Here is a 12,939-nt window from a genome sequence, read left to right on the forward strand (position 1 = left end):
GAGAATGTATGGTTTAAATTAGCACATATTGTAAATCACTATGTAACATATGTAAAAATGCAGGTAAGTGAAAGAAAAGTCAGAAAGTGCAAGAATGATAAAGGGTAAATGCAGGAAAAAGACTGAGACTTGCACAACCTGTCCTCATTTACAACAAGTGTATGACTCAGCTTAAGATTAGCGATAAAAACACACACCCACACGCAGCCACAAACACATTGTCTTTCACACACACACACATTGTTTCCATGCACAAAAACTCTTTTCATTCCCCAAGTTAATTCAGACTTAGGATCAGTAGGTTTAGTTGACGTCACAATACTCCAGTCAGGAGTTTGCTGATCTCAGATCAGAATTCTGCAGGATCAGTTAATTTCGACAGAGCAGCTGATTAGTATGAAAATAAAGAACCTTGAACTCAATGCCCAAACAAATAAACTCAAATACTCTCAAAGTATTTTTATTGATTGCTTAGTTCTCTGGACTGTTTGATCCTATTGTCCATAATAATTGTCTTTTAAAATGACTGTACGTTGATTTTATCAGGAGGTATATAACATTTTGAGAGTTTTTGTGCATTGTTTGAACATTGTGTATATAATTGAAAAAAGTGAAGCTTTTAAGCAATAAAAAAAATCAAAAGCCTGCTTACTGGGGTAAGCAGTGACAGCCATGGCAGCTGTCATAATAAAAGGAAGTTGGTGTTCCTCTCCAGACCAGTAGGGGCAGTAATGTGTCTTACAAATTTATCTCTACATTTTGGTGAATAACTCCAATTTAACTGACTGTGATTTGAAAGAGTTGAATGTGAAACTTACTGGTGGCTCAATTTCAGTAATAACATTCATAAATAATCCATAAACCTTTTTTCCATAGATTCTGTTTCCAGATCGTTTTAGATTCTGCCTCCACTGGATGGACAAGAGCACAACTAGAGTTAAATTCTGTATGTATGTGGTTTAATTTCACACTGACTTGTGCCAGGCTTCATGCCCACTTGGTTCACAGCTGTCAGCTCTAGATTGGGCATGATCTCGTAAGGTTTGTCCATCAATTTGGGTTTTCCTTCATGGTAGCGGCTGTATATGCCACGGCCAGCTGAATAGCCACCAAGGTATGAGCCGCGGGGCCCTGGGCCCCTATTACCGGCCCCAGCACGACCACGACCTCTTACAGTACCTGCTTGAGATACAAATGAAAGGAGGTGCTGTTCAGCTACAGAGCCACAAGGAGGCACATACCTATATAAAATTACTGGTAACCCCAGTGCTTAAGGTTGAGCAGACATTTAAAATAAAGTAATTAGCTTTCTATTCAGATTCTATATATTTGCTAAAAGGTTTGCTCACATGGGGTGACTTTATGATCAAGATATGGGTGTGGCTACACATAAGGCGGAGATTAGGCACTATCACTTTTCAGCATTCTAATTCAAATTGCTGTCAGTGTGAACACCTCTTTGTAATCTCCTTCTGTTCTTTGAGATGGGAGAGGTGCATGAGTAAAGTTGAAATGAAAAGTGAAGATAAAGTTTTGTTTTCATATAATCAGATGATGGATGAGCAAATATGTCTCGGATTGAATATGCAATCACAATTCTCAACTGCTACCCAACCCAAAACCACAAGCATTTATAATTGATGATTATGGGTTAGGAAATGTAATAATACCAGATTCCCATCATTAGTTTCAGTATCATACTTATTGTGGATCTCAGCTCTTCAGCCCAAAACAATCTCAAAGTGCATGCCATCTAGTGGTCATACTAAATATGTGATTAGCAACAAACAGGACAGAGCTTTTTGTTTGGAAAATTGTCTTTTAAAGCAGTCGTTCTCAACTGGTTTTGTTTCTGGATTTTACATTGGATATCAAATAGCAGTACCAAACTGTACCAAACTCGTTTATCGTAGAAAAGTAAACAAATTTCCTTATATCACCATGAACTAATACGCAACATTATTAACATGACAATCTCTTGGAAGTCAATAACTGACAGCTCAAAATACATTTTTGTCAAACCAAACCATTTTTATCTTCATTACATTTAAGTTGAAGTATGAGTACTGTATTGAATCAAAACACACTTGATAAAAGCATAATGTTCCACTTTTAAATGTACTTAAGTGTTAAATATGGCTTGGTAGCTCAGAACGATGGACAGAAATATATATAATTCTCTTAGAAATGTAATTGAGTAAGCAAATGTAATCGCCGTCACAAATTCCCCCCAAAATATGTAAATGGTAATTAAGTATAATTATTTAAGTGCTGTACAACCCTGAATGCAATCTGTTTTTTGTTTTATTTACCTTGCGTAGTTCATGGGTTTTGATTTTTATGGTTTCTAGCATTGTTTTTCTCCAACCGGTTGAGAACCACTATTTTAAAGGATGAGACTTATGAACGCTCTGGGTTAAAGGGGACATTATTTTCATATTCATTGTAATGCATCCCCTACATTTGTTTGTACAGATCAACTTTGGTTACTTGTGTGAATATGGACTGTTATGCAAGAGAGAGTTGGAAAACAATCTAGTTTCCCAAATATATTCAATAGCGTGACACTTAAGGTCGTCAAGAAAAAGCATTTGTTAGCAATGTTTTCAGGTAATTTTGATTTCATCAAATGGTATTGCATTTCTTGAGTTCATAAAGTTATTGATCTTAGAGAATAAAGAGAGAGAATGAGTTCTCCAACCTTTGATGAAGTAGTCTCGGTTGGGTCCAATGAGTGTGCTGTATGGATAGCCATAATAGGCGAGTGTATATGGATCACACTGATACACAAAACTTTGTTGGGTGGTCTCGGGAGTTGTCGCAGGCGCTGTTCCCTTCGATGCTTTCTGATAGCGAGTGTACTGCTCCTTATCCACAGGCTTGGCCAGGGTCACTTCGATACGGGAACCTTCGATCTCTGTGCCGTTCAGGTTGTCCATTGCAACCACAGCATCTTCTCGACTGGCGAAGTGAACAAAGGCGTAATCTCGGATTTTTTTGACACGTTCCACACAGCCAGGGTTGTACTGGCCAAAGGTTTGGCGTAGAGTCTCCTCACTGGTCTCTATCATCAGGTTCCGCACATACAGAATTTTCACTGTTTCCATGACGTCCTCGTCAACGTCAATCTCAGGTTCTGCCCAGTCAACTGCAATCTGGTGACCCCACAGCTGGATACACACACATAGAGAAACCGAACAACATATACACACAAATAAGTAAGGCAGGAGTACTCACTAAATGTCATAGAAAGATTGAATGAATAGTTTGCCCCTAAATTTCTGCCATTATTTATTTATCCTCATGTCATTCCAAACCCCTATGCTGTTATATCCCCCCCCCCCCCCCAACCCAAAGGAACACACTTTTAAAAGATCGTCACATCTATTTTCCAATGCAACAACAGAATATCTGTAAAGCTTCAAAAAGCACAACATGATAAAAGCACCATAAGAGCAGTAGATATGACTTGTGAGTAAAGTCTTCTGAAGCCATGTGATGAACAAAGCAAAACTATAGCCACTAATAAAAATCTCTTCTACCAAAACACTGCGACCAAATCACCGAATCCAATCAGTGAAGCAGTGAGTCAGTGAACTCAGAATCAGATCAGTCCTATTTGTTATGTTTGATTTTTTTTTTATGGATTTGAGTCTAAAATGACTCATTGATTCGGTCTTAAGTTAACAGCTCACTGAGTAAGAGAATTTTTAGTGAAAAAGAAATAAGATATCATATGGCTTCAGAAGACGTAGAATAGAGCACATAGAGTCATATGGAATACTTTTATAATGCTTTATGTCTTGTTTTAGAGCTTAGCAGATATGGTCTTTGACTTTTGTTGTATGGAAAACAGCTGATCCCAATGGAAAATGGTGTTAACCTGAATTCGTCCTGGCATGAGCTTTCTTCTGGCCATAGCAGCAGCCCGGTGAGACTCATACTCTACAAAGGCAAAGCCACGATTCTTCATCTTATCCGCAGCACTCGCGTACACGATCACATCCAGCACCCCCTCTGTCACCTTGGACACTTCCTCCAGGATCTCCTCACGTTTCTTGGTTTTTGGGATTCCGCCAATGAAGAGGCGGCAGTTATCTACACTACAGCACACACCTAGCAACCTTCCGGGACGAATTTCGAAGTTATTGAGATCACGAACCGCTCGCTTGGCCTCATGCTTCTGCGTGTACATGACGAATGCGTAACCACGGTTCTTCCCATCAAAGTCCATCATAAGGCGCATCTCGTAGATCCGTCCAACAGTCTCAAATACTGGCACCAGCTCGTCTTCGTAAACGTCACGTGGGATTTTACCTACAAAGATTTCACAGCCACGTGGGGGCGAGGTACCTTGCCAGCCTGGTGGTGGGCCGTATTTGCGCTGTCCGTTTTCTTGCACCATTCCGTAGCCTGACCGCTCCATCAAGGCCACAAGTGCAGCTTCATTTGGGGCCCCGGCCACTCCTTCTGGGACAGAGCAGTGATGCTGTGGATGCCCAGAGGAGGCTTTAGAAGAGGAGGGAGGGCTAGGGTTACTCATGGCAACGGCAGAGGCGGAGTCTTCTGCTGTCATTCTGAAATAAGCATCCAATCAGGATTGGAGTCTAAAAAGAGATGGAAAATTCATTCGGTTAGTGTATTTTGTACTGAAAACAAAATAGCTTATAGCTTATAAATCCATAAACAATAAAATTTCAATAACTTTTAATTTAAGTAGATGTTTATATTAACACTGGGATCCTAGTGCCTGATATTAATTAGGGATGTACCAATATTAAAATTATGGTCAATAAATATTTCCATGTTATGGCTGATATATAGCCAGTATTAAAATTGAAATGTTTTTGACTAAAAACATTATTTTATTATATTATTTTAAATGCTACTGGTGGATGATGTACCATATGAAAATTTTATATAAATTTTATATTAATTTTGAGATTTGCCATTGCATTTACAACATTCTTATAAACTATGAATGTTTTTTAAGATTAACTTCAAGTGAGCATTAGATGATGGCAAAGGTAACAGAAGGAAATAAGCATCTATAAGTAAATATCAAATATCATTTAATAAATTAAAGAAAATCTCTCTTGAATATATATTTTTTTATTAATTATTACTGTACAAATTACTGTAAAATATTACTGTAATTATTACTGTAAAAAAATCATGATTTGTCATGACAATATTTTTAGATAAGTTATTTTAGATAGATAAGTTACTTCGATAAGTTATGTGGTTCAGATAATCTCCATTGTATTAACTCAGTTTCAATTAACTAAAAATTTTAAAGGCAACCAGGTTACTTACTTTTTTAAGTTAAACCAATAATATTTTTTTACAGTGTATGAGTCCTATTTTCTGTATAAAACAGAAATACACACATACACACATAAAACGTAAATCCTCTTCTACACATAAAGCTGCCTAATAAACCTCACTAAGCCGCATCTACATTCTACAGCATGGAATAAATCTCCAGAATGTCCAAATCCTACGGTCCAAAATTTTCCATAAGCAGAACGCAGACGCATGGAAGTAAACAGAAATTGTGTTTGATATAAAGAAACAACTATTTTTTTTTTTTTTGGAAATTAGTATGTTTCTTACATAATAAAACATTATATACTGTATATTCAATCACACTGTTTAGCTGTTAGTTGGCTCTGGTTAGCCGGACCTTGATGCCGCTTCGAGGGTAAGGTAGTTAGGTTGCTTAGCAATGAAACCATGGTTACACACGCAGAGCACGCTGACCCACACACTGCTTATTCGCACACAACTAAGTTCACACAACTCACACAGCACACAAATGCATGCAAACACAACTAAGAGGACATTAAGCAACAACAAAGGAGTAAAGGTTATTAATTAGTCATTTACTCCAGGAATAAAGTTCAAATAAATTAACAATTACAACACGCACCGTGCTTAAGTTGGTACCTGGTGTTTTCATGATGAGTTCAAGAGGCTCGCTGAAGGAGCATGTGACTGTGACTGTGAGGTTGGAATAACAGGCAACTCAGCAGTACTAAACCAAAGCTCTCTCTCACACACACACACACACATCCACAAACACTTCCTCATTCACATGCTTACACACACATATACTGAAAATCAGTACATGTGTGGCTCAAGGCCAAGCTGAAACAGGAAGAAAAGCAGACTGACTAATCAAAAGCCAAGAGGACCAGGAAGACCAACCAATAACAGATATTTAAGTAATACATCTGTAGATGTAGCGTTTCAATGATCCTTTAAATGAGGAGACAGCAACACCAAGAGAGAGTCCAACAGCTATAGCCTGAAATTTAAGGGTTGGTTTTATTAAACTTAAATAATAGTACAAAAAACATGTCAGGAATATGAACAATAAAAAAATGCAAACTCTGCAGGACAAATAAAATAATAAATCCATAAAATACACTGCCTCTAAATGAACAACTGGTTGTCAGTTTCTATTAAATTGGGGATAGACTGCATAGTGGAAGTGGGGTCAATGGAAGTGTGCAAATGACAATGAAAGACGATTCAGCAGAAATCAGGAGGAAGGAGAGGTCAAGAGAGAGAAGAAAAAAATGGATTTCTGCCAGACACTGAACAAGTAAAGAAAGAAAAAATGCATAAAAAAATGTGACAAAAATATGCGAGTAAATATGACAAAAATAGTGCGATAAAAAAAGCTATTAATTATGCCCCCTGAGCACAGTTACAGGCAACGTTTTAAAGGCTATTCAAAATGCTGATCTCAAGACACTTTTTTAAAAAAAGTTTAACTGGTTTTAACTTGATACCCCGTTTTAAAAACCTGTTCATGAGCGAGACTCTACAAAAGATAAGAGACACAAGTGAAACTTGTCCAAAGACGTCAGTCGCATAAAACATTGGAAAAGCAGTGCAGAATGCGAAACGTCTGTGTGCCTCTCCAAAAAATCTAACAGAGAGCAGGCAGCACAGAATGAGTTCCCAGCTAGAACAGGGAATGTTCTCAGAACGTTATGAACAAACGTTCTTCCAAAGTTATCAAGTCTTTAATAACTTTTTCAAAACATTAGCACAAAATCATTATGGAACGTTATTCTGAAACATTTTAGTTTGATGTTCATCTAACTTTTTTTAAACGTTATAATTCCAAATTTGAGATGATTTAGAGAACATTCCTATTCCATCCAAATTGAACATTCCCTTAATTAATGTTTTCTCTAATGTTCACAAAACCAAGAAAAAAGAAAGAAAAAAAAAAAACCTTGACATTTTGATTGTTCAGAGAACATGCAGAAATATTTTTTTCCTATCTTGATAAGAATGTTAGCAAAACGTTCTTAGATTTTTATTTTTTTTTGGCTGGGAAATTCATATGTGACACGCTTATGTTCTCATGAAAACTGGGCTGTTTTTACCTTGACACACTATCTTAACAACACGGCGCTTATGCATCAGCTTGACTGCAAAATGGAGTGCAGTTATAGGCTTTTCATTTGGGGCTTTAGGGGATATAGGGGCAAGTTCTCACACTTTTTAGGTCTATATTTTAAAGTCAATTTCTGTATATGTACATACCTTAAAGTCTTGATAATAGATTTACATTTTTATAAATGTTTTAAACATTTACAATATAGCCGAGGATGAAAAAAAGAGATACAGTTTATATAGGTGTGTTGTTGTCCCAATAGCAGTTCACCTTGACACACTACAGTATATGGGTTATCAATTCTGTACTTAAAACAGTAGAGCATGACACTAACAATGGCAAGGTCTTGGGTTCGATTGCCCTGGAAGCCATAACATTTTTGCTTTTGATAATAATGTCTGCTGAAAACAAAATGTACAATAAAACCTTTCATTAAACAGTATATAATTTTAAGGTAAATCACTAGGGACAACAAAAGACACGAAGAAGCATCTTTTAGGCCCTAATGTGTTTCTGGAAGTGAGACTTTGTGGATGTTTCCTTGTTCCGTACAGATGTACTGAAAACAGCAGGAAGTGAGAATCAGTGGCAAAAGAGAGAAAATGAACGATTGAGGGGGTAGAAAAAGATTACTCATTTTCCAGCCATCATTAGGTCTCCATATCTCATTGTACCTGCCTGGCAATGGTTGACCTTTATATGTGTGTGTGTGCGTGTGTGTGTGCACACACTTGGTGCAAGGAAACCTGAGGCAGCAGCAGGTGGATGATTAACCAGTACAAATCTCTAGCTGCACACACAGACAAAACGAATTTACACACACATACAGAGTGCACTTATTTTAATAAGACATATGGCCCTTTCACACACCCGGCGCAATGCAAGTGTTTTGTGCTAGTTTCAGCCCGACGCAGTTATCATTTTCATGTCCATGTCAAGTTGTTTAAATAGCAAATGCATTTGTGCTCATCTGTTCGCCCATGGGCATGCTGGTCTGAAAATGAGGTGTGTTCGGGCGAAATGTTGGCGCGTTGCTATTTTGAGGCAACTGAAATAGACTGCGCCAATATTTTTTTTTGTTATTGCGCGTTAGTAATATGTGCCTATAGGTGGGTCCACAACGCGTGTACACTCTGCTTATTACACACACAGGGACGCACAGCAGCTCACAAACATGCCAAATCTTAAAAATAAAATGATCACAATGTAAAAGATTAATATTGTGTACATAAAGTTATGGTGGAATCTGGCTTGTCCCGTAGATGGTCTGCTCGCGCGCTTTAACCTCGCGCACAAGCAGATCCGTTTGCGCTCTGGAGACACGTTCAGTCTTTCCGCTTGCAAATTTCGCCATTTAAATAGCAATCCACCATGTCGTGAGCGCAACTGGCTTTTAAAGGGAATGGGAGATGAGACTCTAATTGTTTTATTGTACTTTACGCCCAACACACACCCATTACTCATTAAGAGAATAGAGACAAGCCTTTAAGACCATGCACCGGGCACACCGACCATTTTTCCCGTCGTTAAACTAGCAAAAGTGTATTCAGACACGCCCTAAGTGCACTTGCGCCGTGCGCTTTAGACCATGCGCTTAGATCGTTAAAATAGAGCCCACAGCCCAATTATCATAATATTTTTAAAACTTTAAATCTTCTCTACCATTTTTCTAACAAAACAAAACCAGTAACATTTTACAGTAAGTTTCTATTTTTTTACATTATTTAACTTCATTAGTTACCATGAACTAACAATGGAAATACACCTAAAGCATATATTTTATCTTGGTTAACTTGAATATTTACTAATATATATTTAAAATCTATTTAATTTTATTTTTTTATTTTTAAAATCTAAAATATTATTTAATGGACCTGAGCTTACATAAGCTAACTTGCATGTGAATTAACAAGCATTAACAAACATCAATGAATACTGTAAAAACATATTGCTCATGTTATGTTAGTGAATGCATGAATTAAGGTTAACTAATGGGACCTACTGAAAAGTGTTGCCACACAAACTACGTTTGAGAATGAGCTAATGGTATAATATGCTTGATTTTAAATTTCCTTCAAGTGTGTTTTCATTTTGATTAAAATATATTTATATTTAAGCTTATAAAGTTCTTAAATAAATGGCTTGTTACTAAATAACAAGTGATAGAAACAGCAAATGATGGCTAAGCGTGTTAATGAAGAAGGGCCATTCTTGGACAGTGTGAGGGTTTATGTGTGTGTGATCACAAGATAATGGTTTGTTATTATCTAAGATACTGATTGACAGAAATATCTGATCTTTGATTTCTTTAACACAGGACAATACTTGACAATCAGCACAAATAATCTCACGCACACAGGTACACAGGAACACAGGAACACACACAAGGCTTGTGTGTGCACTGCAGACAGATCAATTAGTATCTCTTGGGTGAAACTCCTTCGATCTCAGTGAAAGAAAAGCGTGAAATGTAGAAGGGTTGAACAATACACATGCTGGCCTCCCAGAGAAAGAAAACTGTACTGATAGCAAACAAACACTCACACACACATACACCTGCTGAATAGAGTTGGGTCACTGTGGCTTGAAAAATGGATGTGGCAACACTGATGCATGATGGGAAAAAGTATGGGAAAATAGCGTAGAGAAGAGTCATTAACAGAGATTTAACTCAAAATTCTTGCTTATATATAATCACACATGTACTACAGTTTGAAAAATTGCAGATAGTAGTGCGGTTACGCAGCTATGGTGTGAATGAATAACAAGGTTGTGATTTTTACTCAGTTGCAAGAGTACATTAGTGCACATTCAAATACACACTCTCAAATACTATAAAAAAGATACTATCTTATCAAAAAGATAATGAAGAAGCATTTGGGTCAATGACAAATAAGCATGTCAATGAATCATAATAAAGAAAATGGAAAATAATCTAGTTTAAAACACATGTGCCAAGTTCTTAGCAATGTATTATTTATATTTGTTTCATACAGTTTTTATGTTTTTATGTTTTATGTTTTATAAAAAAAAACAACAACGGTGCAACCATCAAGTACAAAGTAACATATTTCCTTCAGACCTTGAATAAATGTGGGTGTACACACCTGAATCATTATATTAAAATGTATTTTTTAAGATAAAAAGTATATTTTACAAATATCCAGAAGAGTTAATAAATATCCGTTTTTGGGGAGCTGCATCACATGACATTTTACTACCTCCTCTAACATTGCGTTTTCATAAAACTGTGAGCAGGGGTTTTATCTTCAATATCACTTCCTGTTTTATATTTTCTGCATGTTTTTGCATGTTGTTCACACCAGGTGACTTTGATTTAACAGACAAAAGTTTTCCGAATAATGAGCAGTGTAGCAGTTTTTAATGATTATGATTTCAGAATACTCAAGATAAGTTATAAGTAACAATTTAATCATTCTAATGAAACTTTTTTCAAAATGCTTCTACCAATTCCCATAAAAAGTATAAAATAACTTTAAATTGAGAATTTAAAACACAATCATAGAATATGCATATTCAAGTTAAAGCATAATTGCATTTTAAATAATAGATGAGTGTCACGTAATTGACCCATTTGTGTCTGTCTTTCTGTTTATGTGTAGATGCTTGGCAGGACTTTAGCCATGACAAGGGCTCTTCAAACAATATACACTCCATAGAGCAACCAAGAGAGCAAATAAAAGCCCTCACAGAGACACAAAAGCTCTGCTGGTCTGAGTGTCATGAAGGACTCTCAGGGATAAAAGGCGGCTACAAGACTCTTTTTTTTTTTTTTTTTTTTTTTACCGTGTCTGAATGTTAGGGTGTCAGCAAGGTTTAGATTAACTCAGCATCCATACAAGGTGACCATTGCATTAAGACTCAAAGTTTGTTGATTCGCCAACACATAAACTGGGAAGTTAATGTTTATTGCTGAAGAGACTCTTAAAACACCTCACTTTAAGAAACCACTCACATGATGAACAGAAAAGTGCAGAACCTTCTGTTCTTCTCAGTGACTAAGCAAAAACTCTCAATAATTATTAAACCTCATCTCTGACAAACGTCGACCTTTGCAACACTTCATAATCAATGTGCAGATCATTAACATTAACTCTGCTTAAACGAGAAGCCACAATTCACTTTAATTTAACAGACTTTACTTAACCAAAACATAATGGCTACGTAAACCCTAGTGGGAAAACAATAGAGGTTTTTAAATGGCCAGTTCAGGTTGATCAAGTTGGCCGGTGGTCGATAAAATGGCGATATATATTCATAAACGCCTGTTTCAGGCAGGGCTTAGATTAAGCCAGGATTAGGCCTCAGTTTAATTAGGATATTTAAGTAGCTTTTATAAACGTGCCTTAAAAAAAGCATTACTGGTGTGCATCTTGACATATTTTAAGATATGCCAGTGCAAGTTGCTTTCAGTTCAGACAGCTCAAACATACATTTTAGTCTGGGACTAGGCTTAAGCCTTGTCTGTGAAACCAGCCAAATATCATTTAATTATAGTGAAATCAAATGGACACTTAATATTTAGTCAACTTCAACTTAAAGTTCCCTAAATGTAACTTTCAGATTAAGCATAAAATAAGTTATCCAGCAAAAAAGCTGCTGATTGATTTTGAACCTGACACGAGGAAACTACCACTTCCGTTAATCACCCAAGCGGTTAGGCTGAAATGGCCAAATGTGCAATTCATGATGGGATCCCAACAGCTTATGCACTTTATGTCTTCACGTAGACAGATAATAAACCTCCATGTCACAATAATGATCAATCTGATACGGAAAGTAACAGAAATTCTAAAATAAAATAAAAAATATGGGTGAATTCTTGAAACCTATCAAGAACATGTCTAGTATGTCACCCCAAACTCAAAATTAAGCACATATGTAACAAATCATTGTATTACAGTAATGAGAAAGGATCTAAAGAGAATAACCACTGAGAATAATCAAAAAACGGTATGTGTGTGGTTCTATAATCAAGCAATGTGCATTGTAGTTGAGCATCTGGATCAGAGGAGGCCACTTAACATTACAATATTTCATAAAGAACACATTATGGTTCCTTTTAAAACAGAACACTGGCGCGGCGTCAAATGATGCCAGACAGAGTGAAAGACATGTGGACATGGTGACCATCATACCCACAACACCATTCTCAATTCCTGTAGTCCTCAGTTTCAATTCTCTATGAAAACAGGCTACAGTAAAACATTTATCCAGTCATTCATTTTAAACACACACAATGATTTGTGTTCACATGACTTGAAAAACTTTAAGGCACTTAAAAAATGCCCAAGCATCATATACTATTATAGTATTTATTAACACTTCTTAGTAAATTAATATTTAATAATATTTATTAAATAAGCTTTTATTTTTATATATGTAGTATTTTAGTTTTTTTTTTATAAATATTAATAAAAATGTATATATATTTTTGTAATTGTAAACTAATTTTAGGTGCCAAGACAATATCTTAAATTTTCGTTTAAGTTTTTCATCTA

General features: G+C 36.2%; 1 protein-coding gene across 6 annotated transcripts in view; it reads right to left on the reverse strand.

The window, feature by feature from the left end:
• The window catches only part of rbm47 (RNA binding motif protein 47), a 29,299-nt gene that overhangs the window by 6,028 nt on the left and 10,332 nt on the right, over positions 1–12,939 (reverse strand). For 2 of the 6 annotated variants that reach the window (XM_081360969.1, XM_081360970.1), the window contains 3 exons: positions 3,884–4,607; positions 2,702–3,170; positions 976–1,182 (listed from right to left, as the gene is read on the reverse strand). In XM_081360969.1, coding sequence (XP_081217095.1) covers positions 976–1,182; positions 2,702–3,170; positions 3,884–4,576 — 1,369 coding nt within the window. In that variant the 5' untranslated portion in view covers positions 4,577–4,607. Of the gene's footprint in view, positions 1–975; positions 1,183–2,701; positions 3,171–3,883; positions 4,608–5,932; positions 6,008–12,939 lie in introns of those variants that run through there. The other 4 variants (XM_081360974.1, XM_081360973.1, XM_081360971.1 and 1 more) reach the window with 3 other exon arrangements.

Source organism: Scardinius erythrophthalmus (assembly GCF_964197995.2).
Source record: "Scardinius erythrophthalmus genome assembly, chromosome: 3".
Lineage (NCBI taxonomy): Eukaryota > Metazoa > Chordata > Actinopteri > Cypriniformes > Leuciscidae > Scardinius > Scardinius erythrophthalmus.